Below are 15761 nucleotides of genomic sequence, written 5' to 3' on the forward strand. Positions count from 1 at the left end.
CAAGTACTTCTTCATTTTCTCGCCAACTGCTCGTCTCTGCTCATCTGTCCACACTCTCTTGGGTCGATGTTTTTGCTCATCTTCTTCATAGTTTGCGTTTTCTATAAGTAGCCTAAAGTGATTCTTGTCACGTACTATTTCTTCTGTATCTATTCATCGTCAGCTTGCGACGTCGACATTTATACCTGAAATGTCGTTGTCGGTGTAGGTTTGCTATCAGTTCTGATAGGAACAAGCCTATCACCGAACTGTTCAAAATAAAATACCCTCCATCCTGCCTTAATATTGATATCGAATCCTACTGCCGTTACACAATTTTCTGTTGCTGTTGCCAATGACCTATACTCACCTGACCATAAATCCTGGTCTTCTTTCTAATTCACTACGCTGAGCCTGGCTATATCTACATTGAGCCTTTGTATTTCTTCATCAGATTTTCTAGTTTCCGTACCACGTTCAGACTTCTCACATTTTATGTCCCACTCATAGAACGTTATCTTTTCGTTGGTTAATCAATTTCTTTCTCATGGTGACCTTCCCCTTGGCAGCCCCTTCCCGGAGATGCGAATGGGGGACCATAACGGAATCTTTTGTCAATGGAGAGATCATCATTACGCTTTTTCAGTTGCAGGCCATTTGTCCTGTGGAATCACGTTATGTGAATTTAATACAGTGGTTTACGTTGCCTTCTGCTGGCTGATGCCGTTAGTCATTGCTGATTATTCAGCCCTTAGGGGTAGTTTCCCACTCCAGGGACAGGAGAGTGCCCAGAACGTCTTTCCGCTCTTCCGCCATGTCCTACAAGGACGTTGACAGAACGAGAGTAGCTTTTTATGCCGGAAAGCTTCGGATCCGAAAGCTGATGATTTTTATTCAAAACTGAAGTGGTACCTTTGTTCGAACCCGGGAGCAATGACAGGGTTGCTCCGTGATGAGATTGTCAGCACCCATGTGAGGTGGGATTGGCAGACGAGATTGACCGAAAAACGGAGGAAAGCATTGAGTTTGAACAAGGAGTAACAAGTTTTATAATTACTTACCCAGTCCTACAAAATGTTGAAAAACTAGAATGCTACCGGATTAGATGAGTGTAGACCGAAGGATTAATAGGGACTGAACATACGAGAAGTGATCTCGTTATTACGAGTTACGTTTCTCTGAAAATCCGTCCATCGCCTAGTCGTCTGAGAAGTCTGAATTATTCTTCACGATCCAAAAGCCTTCACTGGCACTTGTTGACTCAGAGTGACTCATGAGAGTATACTCAGCGCTACCAACATGATCACTAGCAATTCACTACACCCACTTGCCCAACAGACATTTCCTATTTGGTAATGCAACTGAAATCAGGGGCACAGATGGAATAAGTAGAGTACAATACGTGATCCGGCACTGACGCTGTGACTGGTAGCCAAGATGTTAGACCATTGAAACACATATCCCACCATCCTGGCCAAGCGGCTCTGAGATGTCTGAGACAGCTATTTAACACCATAGTTTAATGGCAAATATAGATTAATAACGCATTTCTGTGTAGTTATGATTTCTTAAGTACTGCTTTCATTTCATGTAATGTGTTCGACACACTGTTAGTTTCAACACTGTTCCAGCAGGCAGCAGCTATTAACACGACTGAGACAAGAGGCACTAAATTATATGACAGACAGAGTAAGTCTCACCAGAAGGAACCAGTACAGTGTAACATTTAATTTGCTTTACTTCAGGCGCTACAAGATCACACATTACATGTTACCGTTACTGAAAAAGTATTTTACAGTGGAAGTAGTTGTATGACGCTGTGTGGTAGGAAGCTCTATAAAGCTAAGTCAACTGGAAGTCTGCTTCTGTTCTTGTGAGGAGACCACATATAGTTCTCTTAGTCGCATGTGTCACCTCTTGTCTGGCAGGATGAACTTCCCACATTTCAAGAGGGACCCCATGACGCACCATCTTTTCACGATGGGCGGCTCCCTGTGGAAGGAGATGCGTCTGCGCATGTCGCAAGTGTTCTCCGTGGGCCACACGCGCCGCGTCTTCTTCCTGATGCAGGAGTGCTGCTCGCGCCTCCAGAAGTCCGTGGATGTGGCCGTCCGGCGACAGCCTGGCTGCGAGGTGGAGCTCAAGCAGCTGCTGTCCACGTTCACCACTGACGTCATCGGCGTGTGCGCCTTCGGCATCGAGTGCGGTGCCATTGATGACGTCAACTCGCAATTTCGTCGTATCAGTAGCATGGTGAGTGCCACACTCTTTCTACAGTGGCTTCTAGGCTGACATGCGAGGCACCGAGCGAAGTGATGCAGTTGCTAGCACTCGCATACAAGAGGACAAGGGCACAGCTTCGCGTCCAGTCAACCGCATTGACGTTTTCAAAAATGGTTCAAATGGCTCTGAGCACTATGGGACTCAACATCTTAGGTCATAAGTCCCCTAGAACTTAGAACTACTTAAACCTAACTAACCTAAGGACATCACACACACCCATGCCCGAGGCAGGATTCGAACCTGCGACCGTAGCAGTCGCGCGGTTCCGGACTGCAGCGCCAGAACCGCTAGACCACCGCGGCCGGCTTGACGTTTTCCGTGATTTCCTTAAATCCAGGCAAATACTGGGATGGTTCCCTTGAAAGGTCTCCGCCGGTTTCCTTGACCATTCTTGAAACAGTCTGTGCCTGTGCTCCGTCTCTAATTGTTAGGTTTGGATATTATTTTGGTCTCTCTATAATTTCTGTCCCTTACGCAAAAACTGATGTGCGTAGCTCACACAGAGCAGAACCATGCAGATAAGTAATCTTTGACTATTGCTACAATATCTTTGTGTTGCTAGAGCGCCTCTGCCTGACAGCTCTAATATTGAGATGCGTAGCTCACACAGAGCCAAACCATGCAGCTGAGTAATCTTTCACTGTTGATACAATATCTATTCTCATATTAGGTGCATTGTGCTGCCATCTACAGCCAGGTACTCCATATCAGCTACCTCAGTAGCCATTACATATCGTGATAGAACAGAATAGGGCGCTCCGCAGAACTCACGGACTTCGAACGTGGTCAGGTGATTGAGTATCACTTGTGTCATACGGTCTGTACGCGAGATTTCCACACTCCTAGACATCCACGGTTTCCGATGAGATGGAAACGTGAAGGGACACATACAGCACAAAAGCGTACAGGGCGATCTCCTCATTTGACTGACAGAGGCCGCCGACAGTTGAAGAGGGTCGTAATGTGTAATAGGCAGACATCTACCCACACCACCACAAAGAAATTCAAAACTTTATCAGGAACCACTGCAAGCATTATGACAGTTAGACGGGAGGTGAGGAAACTTGGATTTCATAGTCGAGCGGCTGCTCATAAGCCACACAGCACGCCGGTAAATGCCAAACGACGCCCCACTTGGTGTAAGGAGCGTAAACGTTGGACGATTGAACACTGGGAAAACGTTGTGTGGAGTGACGAATCACGGTACACAATGTGACAATCCGATTGCAGGGTGTGGGTATATCGAATACCCGGAGAACGTCCTCTACCAGTGTGTGTAGTGCCATAAGTGAAATTCGGAGAAGGTGGTGTTATGGTGTGGCCGTGTTTTTAGCTTTTCTTGGAGAGGGCTTGCTGCTCTTGTTGTTTTGCGTGGCACTATCACAGCACAGGCCAACATTGATGTTTTATGCAGCTTCTTGCTTCCCACTGTTGAAGAGCAATTTGGGTAACGAGATAGCATCTTTCAATACGGGCGAGCACGTGTTCATAATGCACGGCCTGTGGCGGAGTGATTACACGACAGTAACAACATCCCTGTCAAAGACTGGACTGCACAGAGTCCTGACCTGAATCCTACAGAACACCTTTGGGATGTTTTGGAAAGCCGACTTCGTGCCAGGCCTCACTGACAAACATCGATACTTCTCTTCAGTGCAGCACTCCGTGAAGAATGGGCTTCCATTTCCCAAGAAACTTTGTAGCAACTGATTGAACGTACGCCTCCGAGAGTGGAAGCTGTCATCAAGGCTAAGCGTGGGCCAACACCGTACTGAATTCCAGCATTACCGATAGAGGGCGCCACGAACTTGTAAGTCATATACAGCCAGGTGTCCGGATACTTTTGATCACACAGTGTAAATACGAGGGTCACTCCGAAAGAAATGCACACTATTTTTTTAAAAAATTCATCATTTATTCCACATGTTTGAAAGTTTTCAAGTGTGTATATACATTCTTTAGGAACAATATTTTCATATCTCCACATAATTTCCATCCCTCGCAACTGCCTTACGCCATCTTGGAACCAGCGCCTGTATACCCGCACGGTAAAATTCTGGACCAACCTGTTGGAGCCACTGTTTGGCAGCGTGCACAAGAGAGTCATCATCCTCAAACCTTGTTCCACGAAGAGAGTCTTTCTGTTTCCCAAAGAGATGATAGTCAAATGGAGCCAGGTCAGGACTGTAAGGCGGGTGTTTCAGTGTTGTCCAGCCGAGTTTTGTGATCGCTGCCATGGTTTTTTGACTGACATGTGGCCGTGCATTGTCGTGCAACTGCAAAACATCCTGCTTTTGCCGATGTGGTCGAACACGACTCAGTCGAGCTTGAAGTTTCTTCAGTGTTGTCACATATGCATAAGAATTTATGGTGGTTCCACGTGGTATGATGTCCACAAGCAAGTCCTTCGGAATCGAAAAACACCGTAGCCATAACTTTTCCAGCATCAGGTGTCGTTTTAATTTTTTTTTCTTGGGTGACTTTGCTTGATGCCACTCCATTGATTGCCTCTTCGTCTCTGGTGAAAAATGATGGAGCCATGTTTCATCACCTATCACAATTCTTCCAAGAACTTCATCTCCACCATTCTCGTAATGTTCCAAAAGTTCGCTGCATACCTTTTTTCTTGTTTCTTTGTGAGCCACTATCAACATCCTGGGAACCCACCTGGCACAAATATTTTTTTAACGCCAACACTTTCAGTATGCTGCAAACACTCCCTTTCCCTGTCCTAGTGTAGCGTGACAATTCCTTCACTGTGATGGGTCTGTCAGCAGTCACCAATTCGTTAACTCTCTGCACATTGTCTGGAGTGAGTGCAGTTCGAGGCCTGCCACTGCGAGGACAATCCTCAATATTGTCGTGCCCGCTTTCACTATGTAACATGCTTGCCCACCGACTAACTGTACTGCGATCGACAGCAGCATCCCCGTACACGTTTTTCAACCTCTTGTGGATGTTTCCCACTATCTCGTTTTCTCAGCACAGGAATTCTATGACAGCACTTTGCTTCTGACGGACGTCGAGTGTAGCAGCCATCTTGAATACCTGCTGTGACGGTGCCACTCACGGGAACAGGTTGAACTAAGTTTGAAAACAAGCGTGAAGGATGTATGCACTGTAAAACTTTCACACATGCAGAATGAAAACTGTATTTTTACAAAAACAGTGTGCATTTCTTTTGGAGTGACCCTCGTACTATTACGAAAATTCAAGTGATTTTTAAAGTGTTACTCTTGAATGTAAAGTTTCATTTGAAGTTTTCTCGCAAGTCATTTCTTACCAGTTAAAATTCCCAGCCTTCAGCCGGTTTCTGTCCGCCTCGATATCTGAGTGGTCAGTGCGACAGCATGCCGTGCAAATGGTCTCGAGTTCGATTTCCGGCTGGGTAGGAGATTTTTCTGCGGTAAGGGACTGGGTGTTGCGTTATTTTCATCATCATCTCATCCCCAACGACGTCCAAGTCGCCGAACTTACATCAACTAAAAAGACTTGCACTAGGCGACCGCTCTACTCGACGGGAGGCCCTGGCCATACGACGTTTCAGTTGGTTTATTACGTTTACTCGGAATCAGAGCACAGCATACAGCAGCAGAGCAACATTAAAGAAAACTATACCATGAAGTGGAAAGTATGTACGTACATAATGAACTGAATGAAGGGTGGGAATTTTAGTTGGAAAGAAACAACTTCTGACAAAATTCAAATGAAATTCTGCATTCAAAATTAATGCTTTTAATATCAGGTAAATGTTCACAATAGTATTTATATAACACGACTTTAAGCAAGGGGAATCTTATCTTTCCATCAGAGCAATCCATATAACAATCCTGCTATGTGAACTTCGTTACTACATTCTCGACAACACGGAACAATGCTACATGCTTGTGTGCTTACCTCCATCTCTCAACATTCCTGAAAAACTAACAAATATTCTCCTTGGCTTATCTCTCCATAATTGCATCAAAAATAGTTATAATCTAATTCTAGCTATCTCCTATCACAATTATAAAGAAAATTTCCTGACCATTGTTCAAAATACATCTGCTACTCAACACTGCTCAGTTTAGGCAAAGATAGTGTATGAATAGTCAAAGATTACTCAGCTACATGACTTTGCTCCATGTTAGCTGTGGCTATCGATATTTATGTGAAAACCCCAATTTTCTTGAATGATCAAAATAATATGAATACCTCACACAACGACCTCGATTTCGACAGGTCATTCAATCTTAATCTTCCTACCTATCTTTCATAAGAGATGTGTTCATAATATATCGAACTTCCGTCTTTCCTCCGTCAACCAGCAAAGCGCGAGAAACTTTCTTCGATGGAGATATGGTAGGGATGTTCATGAGCAGCCGTGAAATTTTTTCGGCCAGCAGAATGTATCAGTCGCTGGAGATCAGCCTATGTGTCGGATTCCAGTAAACTGTGAAATAAAGAAAAAACCGAGCAGTGACACGGAATCAGATTTGGCAAAAAGCTTCGGCTGTAAAAGTGCAAACAATTTGCAAGATTCATCAGGCTTTCTTGAACGATGCCATGAACAACTGAGGTACGAAGGAGTGGTGCAACAGCTTCTGAAATTGCCGCACATCAGTGGATGTTTAAGCGAATCAGCGAAAGCTTGAAAGGTCGAAACGACAGCTTCACTGAACAAATGCGACATTAGTCACCAAAGGTCGCAGCACCATAGTACGAGAACCTGCGAATGAGACAGGAGCATACGTTGATTGGTATATTAGGTTTTCATTTAGGCAGAAGAAGAGTATCTGCAAAATTCGTACCGAAGCAGCTGTCAGTGCAGCAGAAGCATGCTGTCTGAAAACCGCACAGGACTTGTTGAACGATGATCGACGGTCGCACTCTGGCGTCAACACCACCAGTCGCTGGACATTACGTGTTATTTCAGATACACTGCATTGCATTTCATAATCTACCGATAGTATCTGTTTAACACAGTTATTAAAAATATCAAGTGTCGTAGTTTTCGTTTATTTAGTGTCTTCTGGTACCTAAAATTTACGTTCAGCGGACATCTGTGTTGCGTCTACATTCTCGTGTTTCCTTACGGGTGCCTGGCATCTACAAATTACCTGCACAACCCACCGAAAGATAAGTTATCAGCAATTATCAATGTATTGAAGTTTAAGTGTGTGGTAGTACTTTTTAGCTTACTGTTAAAGTAGCGTCATGTGTGACAAGTTTGGATGTCACCGTGGCTTATTGGTATGCGAGAGACATGTCAGGACTGTTGGTTGATGTTTCACGGGGATGATTGTATCGAGGAAGCCATTGAGTAGCAGATGGGGGCTTCCATGGAGTTGTAGATCACGTAGTCGTATGACGAGAAGCATGGGAAAGGGAAGAAATATTTGTGCCCATCACGTAGAAGTAGAAATGGCGTATTTTGAATTTAGCTGGTGGCAGGGGATAGAACTATTTTCTATTTGGAAAGTTGTGAAAAGTAATAAGCAAAAGGAGAAAAACCTTACATTTTCACATTCCTGTCCGCAATCAGTTAGACTTGTTAGTTGAAATGAGAGAGCAGCTTCTAACAGTTTTTGAGCAAAGTAGAATGCTTTAAGGCTACATTAATAGAAAAGTCAAGTGGAAAGAACAGAGTCCTTACGCGTGATACTAGTCGTGGGAGGCATGTCTACCAAATTCTACAGGAAAAGCTAGATGTGGGATGCTACGTCACAAGCATAATGACATCTAGTGGCAAGCCTAGCCAGGTGAACAAGAACGTAGAGCCTTTACGTAGAGATTTTGATGAAAAGGATCAGGTACTTATAGGAAGAGGAGCTGAAAACAATATGCCTAGCAACTTATAGTATAAAATAAGAGCAGCAACAGTGCACGCACGTGTGGATTTTGTAAATGTTTTACAGCACCATGACCAAACCTGCGTTACGATTACCGTCAGCCATGTAAACAAGGAACTCAGTGAAGGCCGTCCATACATCCGTAAGAGTTCGAGGGGATGGAGGTCTCTTCCGAACAGCACATTGCAAGGTTTTCACATATACTCAATAATGTTCATGGCTGTGGAGTATGGTGGCCAGCGGGAGTGTTTAAAATCAGAAGAATGTTCCTGGAGCCACCCTGTAGCAATTCTGGACGTGTAGTGTGTCAAATTTTCCTGTTGGAATTGCCCAAGTCCGTCGGAATGCAGAAAGGACATGAATGGGTGCAGATGTTCAGACAGGATGCTCACGTACGTGTCACCTGTTATTCGTATCTACACGTATCAGGCGTCACGTATCACACCAATTGCACACGCCCTACACCATTACAGAGCCTCCACCAGCCTTAGACAGTCCCCTGTTGACATGCAGAGTCCTTGGATTCATGAGGTGGTCTCCATACCCGTGCACGTCCATCTGGTGGATACAATATGAAACGAGACTCGTCCGATTAGGCAACATGTTTCCAGTCATCTACAGTCCAGTGTCGGTGTTGACGGGCCCAGGCGAAGGGTAAACCTTTGTGTTGGGAAATCATCGAGGGCACACAAGTGGACCTTCAGCTCCGAAATCTCATAGTGAAGAAGTTTCGTTGAATGTTTCGCCCACTGACTCTTGTTGATGGCCCTGCATTGAAATCTGCAGCAATTTGCGGAAGGGTTTCACTTCTGTCACTTCGAACGATTCTCTTCAATTGTCGTTTGTCCTGTTCCTGCAGGATCTTTTTCCGGGCGCAACTATGTCGAAAATCTGGTGTTTCACTGGATTGCTGATATTCACGGTACACTCGTGAAATGATCGTACGGGAAAGTAACCTCTTCATCGCTACCTCGGAGATGCTATGTCGCATCGCTCGTGCGCCGACTATAACACAAAGTTCAGACTCACTTAAATCTTGCTAACCTGCCATTGCAGCATAAGTAACCATTCTAATAACTGCACCAGACATTTGTTGTCTTATATAAGCGTTGCCGACGGCATCGCCGTGTTCTGCCTGTTTACGTATCTCTATGTTTGAACACGCATGCCTATAACAATTTCTTTGGCTTCCGTGTATTTCGTCGACGCTGATGGTGTACTGCATCACGAGTATGCACCTGCAGGCCAAAAAAATCACACTGGAATATTACTAGCAGGTTCTTTGTCAACGTCATAATGTTGTTGTGCCGGAAATGAACGAATCTGTAGCCAGGAAAAACTTGGCAGCTTCGTCATGATGACGCTCCCAACCATTCTGCGCATCTGATTCAGACTTTCAACGCCAAACAAAACATTTCTAAGGTTAGTCAAGCTCTATAATCTACCACCATCGCTTCGTATTACGAATATGTTTCCAACAGTGGTGGAGCGGCAGGAGAAGTGTGTGCATTACGAAGGAGACTACTGCGAAGAGGACAAGGGATTTTATCTTCAAATCAAGTATCGTGGCAACCGAAGATTAGACACTTTATTACTCCGTAGTACGTGGCAGAGACTACTTCACACGTATATTAGCGATTGAATGCCCCATTGGATTCGTGTACAGTGACGAAAATACGACTGCCTTTTCCCTCTGCACGTGTCCTAGATCTCTTTTATTTCTCCCCTTGGTAGATACACGTATGTGGCAGGAGAATTGTAGCGCTGTTTTTCCTCTGGTTCTTTAAAGCTCGAGGGAACTACATCGGATGCCTTAGAAAGACTCATATTTATGCTCCGCATGCATCTCTGCAATGATGGAAATAAAAGAAATGTTCTAGGTGAAAGGGTACCATTGCTACGATTCGCTGGTGACATTGCTATCCTGAGTGAAAGTGAATAAGAATTACAAGATCTGCTAAATGGAATGGACACTCTAACGAGTACAGGATATGCATTGAGAATAAATCGAAGAAGGACGGATGTAATGAGAAGCAGCAGAAATCAGAACAGCGAGGAAGTTAACATCTGGACTGAAGGTCAAGAAGTAGATGAATTTAAGGAATTCTGCTTCCTAGGCAGCAATATAACCAATGACGGGCGAAGCAAGGAGAACATCAAAAGCAGGCTGGCACTGGCGAAAAGGGCATTCCTGGCTAAGAGAAGTCTACCAGTATCAAACATAGGTCTTAATTTGAGGAAGAAATTTGTGAGAATATACGTTGGGAGTACAGCATTGTACGGTAGTGAAACATGGACTGTGGTGGACCGAAAAGGTAAGGAATGAGGAGGCTCTGCGCAGAATCGGAGAGAAAAGGAATACGTGGAAAACACTGATAGGAAGAAGGGGCAGGTTGACAGGACATCTGTTAAGACATCAGGAACTGTCTTCAGTGGTAATGGAGGGAGCTGTAGAGGGAAAAAACTGTAGAGGAAGACAGAGCTTGGAATAAATCCAGCAGCTAATGGAGGACGTAGGTTGCAACTGCAACTCTGAGATAAAGATGTTGGCGCAGGAGAGATATTTGGGGCGGGCCGCATCAAATCAGTCAGATATGTTTTGGCCTCATTTTATAGTCAGATACTTCAAGTTTTTTACATTGTTGTTGGTTTTACCTTGTTCCTGAAATGTTAAGGTGTGTCTTCCATTGGTTATGCGGCAAACATCCCGTCTGAAGTCGATTTCTTGCACAAATCGCTGCAGCACATCAGGCGTGAGTTGCTGAATTGCGAGGCACGTTCAACCTGGATAATCCGGTAAGCGTAGAACAAAGCCTATATCATTCATGAATCCCCAAAAGAAAACGTAAAGATGTGTTAGAGGCAGTGAACATGTGTGCGACGCAACTGGCGCACCTCAGCCCGTCTGCTTACCAGGAAAGGAGATATTTAGGATATCCCAGACGTCAAAGAGGCACTGTGGTAATGCACCACCTTCCATTAACTCTACGTTTTGCTCTCATTCATCAACGTCAGTATCGCGGATCAAATTGTTTTCCAGCCTATCTAAATGCGCTACTTCACTGATAGTTTTCTCATCTAAAAAGGAAAGTCCATAAACTTTGTTGCTCCTCAGTGCACAAAACACAATCCATTCTGAGCTATCACGTTCATGTTTCTGGGATTTCCTTGGATTTACAATGCCCCAAATATAACAGCTCTGTTTATCAACTAAAAGTCGACTCTTTATTAAAGATAATCTTTCCTATGAAATCTTCATCTGCATCCAATCGATGTAACATTTAAACACAAAAGTCATTACAAGTCCACAATTATCATTTACATTTTGCACCATTGTGAACTTGTGTTATTTGAAGTGCAACCATTCTCTTAACACACTCCAAACAGTCATGTGTTGGACGCCTGGTTCTCGAAAAGCTTCCCGGGTCGATTTTATAGGACTGTTCCCAAAGCTTTGCCTCACTTGCTCTACGACCTCATGATACGCATGGGGATGGCCTAATGATTTGTTATATCTTACCGAACATCCAGTTTCAGTATAACACTTGGCCACTCGTAAATCTTAGGATTACTGAAATGATCTTTACCACTGTCTCTACAAAAATTTCGTTACATAGTTGTTGGAACCAAAGCACATAGCGAGCACACTAGGAACTGGTGAAGTCTGCCATTTTTGCTGCAGCTGCTGCTAGCGGTCGCAGTGGAGCGATTTGAAAGTCGTGTACTACGTAAGTCAAAACTGTTTTCCTTCAAAATGACACAAGACTAAGTCAGTAAGTCGTGCAAATAAGTTTGTCAGAATTTTCTAAATTGTAAAGTGACAGTGGTATGATGCTGCTTTCCTGACAACGTAATATTTCGCGGCGACATTTTTGAATAATTGCTTCACGGATTGCTTGTCGCGTCAGACTTGAATTCTATGAAAGGCCTCCGACGACTTCCTGCGTTACCATCGTCTAAACAGTGCTCCTGTTTGTTTGGTACTCCATTTAGTTGGTCGAATTAAATCATGAGACACGAATTCACTGAACTTCCATACGCTGCCAGAAATTATGTCGGTATATATGATGGAAGAACATTGGTAGCAATTTCGATTTCGTTAAATGGTGGGTTACTAAGCTATTTTATGTGGTCAATTTCAGCATCAGGCGCCTGTCTCCATGCACCACTTAGCTGTGACATATTCTGATTTCAACAGCTTCTTTGATGACAGAATTCCAGTAGAAAGAGGCATGGAATAATATTTCCGTACCATCAAACGTAAGCCTATGTTTGTTAATGAGGCTGTGATCGACAGAACCAGATTTGTGGAAATTGCGGATTTAATGTAGCAACTATCGTTCTGAAACCGTTCGTATTGAATATAGTACCATTTATATTGATCAGTCAATACGAGTTCAGAAATTTGCACAGAGCAACGTCTCCACATTAAATACCGCGATTTCAGCAAACCTCCTGTAGCCGAATCATGCCTCATGACGGAACGGATGATGTATTATCCCATTCCTCTTCCTACTAGAATTGTCTGATAAAAGAAACCATTGGGTTACGGACGTTCGGTTCCTTCGTGACGTCTCCACCTCGAAAGACGAACGAGCAAATCTATAACTGAAAGTTAAACGCAAATCTGCCTTCCTTTCTTTGTCACGTTGAGAAGCATCCTCAGCTGCTGGAACAATGCTTCTTCTATAGCTTTCCCATTTTCCATTAGTTCCTATTGTATAAATACGTGATCAGTTTATATGTGAAATCCTATATTCTCTGAACGCGAAAGAATCTAATAAATCGCAACGTTCCAAGTTTAAACGCAGCCAAAACCTCTCAGACAAACAGAAGCTAAACGATGTCAAAGTTAGCGTAAGGAGGGCTATGCGTGAAGCGTTCATTGAATTCGAAAGTAAAATTCTATGTACCGACTTGACAGAAAATCCTAGGAAGTTCTGGTCTTACGTTAAATCAGTAAGTGGCTCGAAACAGCATATCCAGACACTACGAGATGATGATGGCATTGAAACAGAGGATGACACGCGTAAAGCTGAAATACTAAACACCTTTTTCCAAAGCTGTTTCACAGAGGAAGACCGCACTGCAGTTCCTTCTCTAAATCCTCGCACAAACGAAAAAATGGCTGACATCGAAATAAGTGTCCAAGGAATAGAAAAGCAACTGGAATCACTCAATAGAGGAAAGTCCACTGGACCTGACGGGATACCAATTCGATTCTACACAGAGTACGCGAAAGAACTTGCCCCCCTTCTAACAGCCGTGTACCGCAAGTCTCTAGAGGAACGGAGGGTTCCAAATGATTGGAAAAGAGCACAGATAGTCCCAGTCTTCAAGAAGGGTCGTCGAGCAGATGCGCAAAACTATAGACCTATATCTCTTACGTCGATCTCTTGTAGAATTTTAGAACATGTTTTTTGCTCGCGTATCATGTCATTTCTGGAAACCCAGAATCTACTATGTAGGAATCAACATGGATTCCGGAAACAGCGATCGTGTGAGACCCAACTCGCCTTATTTGTTCATGAGACCCAGAAAATATTAGATACAGGCTCCCAGGTAGATGCTATTTTTCTTGACTTCCGGAAGGCGTTCGATACAGTTCCGCACTGTCGCCTGATAAACAAAGTAAGAGCCTACAGAATATCAGACCAGCTGTGTGGCTGGATTGAAGAGTTTTTAGCAAACAGAACACAGCATGTTGTTATCAATGGAGAGACGTCTACAGACGTTAAAGTAACCTCTGGCGTGCCACAGGGGAGTGTTATGGGACCATTGCTTTTCACAATATATATAAATGACCTAGTAGATAGTGTCGGAAGTTCCATGCGGCTTTTCGCGGATGATGCTGTAGTATACAGAGAAGTTGCTGCATTAGAAAATTGTAGCGAAAAACAGGAAGATCTGCAGCGGATAGGCACTTGGTGCAGGGAGTGGCAACTGACCCTTAACATAGACAAATGTAATGTATTGCGAATACATAGAAAGAAGGATCCTTTATTGTATGATTATATGATAGCGGAACAAACACTGGTAGCAGTTACTTCTGTAAAATATCTGGGAGTATGCGTACGGAACGATTTGAAGTGGAATGATCATATAAAACTAATTGTTGGTAAGGCGGGTACCAGGTTGAGATTCATTGGGAGAGTGCTTAGAAAATGTAGTCCATCAACAAAGGAGGTGGCTTACAAAACACTCGTTCGACCTATACTTGAGTATTGCTCATCAGTGTGGGATCCGTACCAGGTCGGGTTGACGGAGGAGATAGAGAAGATCCAAAGAAGAGCGGCGCGTTTCGTCACTGGGTTATTTGGTAACCGTGATAGCGTTACGGAGATGTTTAATAAACTCAAGTGGCAGACTCTGCAAGAGAGGCGCTCTGCATCGCGGTGTAGCTTGCTCGCCAGGTTTCGAGAGGGTGCGTTTCTGGATGAGGTATCGAATATATTGCTTCCCCCTACTTATACTTCCCGAGGAGATCACGAATGTAAAATTAGAGAGATTAGAGCGCGCACGGAGGCTTTCAGACAGTCGTTCTTCCCGCGAACCATACGCGACTGGAACAGGAACTATCCGCTTCATCTATTCCACTATAAGATTTACTCTAGAACGAGCTAAAAATCTATAGTAATTTCACAGAAACGGATTAAAGAAGTATATTTTGCATTTAATTCTGGCCAAACACCGTTACCCCAACATACAAAACAAATGAGACTTTTCGCTCGTAACCACTGTTCCAGTCTTTCCTTTTCATTATTTGAAGGACAAATAAAAATAATTTCGTTACATTGCCGACAGCGAGGAAAATTATTACGGATTTAAGCGACTTCGCTACATCTCCAGTGTAGCAGAAGTACTTTACTACGCCAGGGGCACTATTTATCCTCTTGCACAAAACAGATACATGCTGTTGATTGGTTGTATTAATATCTAGTATGTGATGTCATTTAAAGATATACTGCACATTCCCGGAACTCTTCCAACAAATTTCTGCCTTATGTTCGTCCCTCCGCCTTTTATTTCACGTGCCCTTGATATTACGGATAAACATTTTTATTTTATGATGTGATTGAGATGTTCTCAAATAGCCTCGTAATGGGATACTGTCCAGTTCTTTTTCTGTGTTATAGGTAATATTTGGTGCTGATTCACTTACGTTTGTCTTTACTGAGAGAATTTTCATCATTTTCCATCTTATCCAGCATGTAACACATATCAAATCGTACCATATTTGGCGTACGCTTCCGAAAGGTAGTATTCGTCAGAAGGAAATAAAGTTTGTACTTTTGAGTGTGACCTTTCCGTAGTTATCCATCGTATAATGAGAATGGTAAATATCTTCTTTAACTTAAAGAAGAAAGTTAATTGAGGAGATAACGCCACAGTTACACATAATACAGAGAGTTGTGGAATTAGCCGTGTTACATTGCTACTTACTTTCCTAACAGGCAGAAAGTTATGATTCAGTAACACCACAAGGACTATGTGATCTTTAGCTTGTATACAAAAATGGTTCAAATGGCTCTGAGCACTATGGGACTCAACTTCTGAGGTCATTAGTCCCCTAGAACTTAGAACTAGTTAAACCTAACTAACCTAAGGACGTCACAAACATCCATGCCCGAGGCAGGATTCGAACCTGCGACCGTAGCGGTCTTGCGG

The 15761-nt window shown here is 43.5% G+C and overlaps 1 protein-coding gene across 2 annotated transcripts in view; it reads left to right on the forward strand.

The window, feature by feature from the left end:
- Positions 1-15761, forward strand: part of LOC124595512 (probable cytochrome P450 6a13) — a 56977-nt gene that overhangs the window by 8264 nt on the left and 32952 nt on the right. The window contains exon 2 of one of the 2 annotated variants that reach the window (XM_047134275.1): positions 1908-2232. In XM_047134275.1, the coding sequence (XP_046990231.1) occupies positions 1908-2232 (325 nt within the window). The remainder of the gene's footprint in view (positions 1-1907; positions 2233-15761) is intronic. The other variant, XM_047134276.1, reaches the window with a different exon arrangement.

Source organism: Schistocerca americana, chromosome 2 (assembly GCF_021461395.2).
Source record: "Schistocerca americana isolate TAMUIC-IGC-003095 chromosome 2, iqSchAmer2.1, whole genome shotgun sequence".
NCBI classification, from domain to species: domain Eukaryota; kingdom Metazoa; phylum Arthropoda; class Insecta; order Orthoptera; family Acrididae; genus Schistocerca; species Schistocerca americana.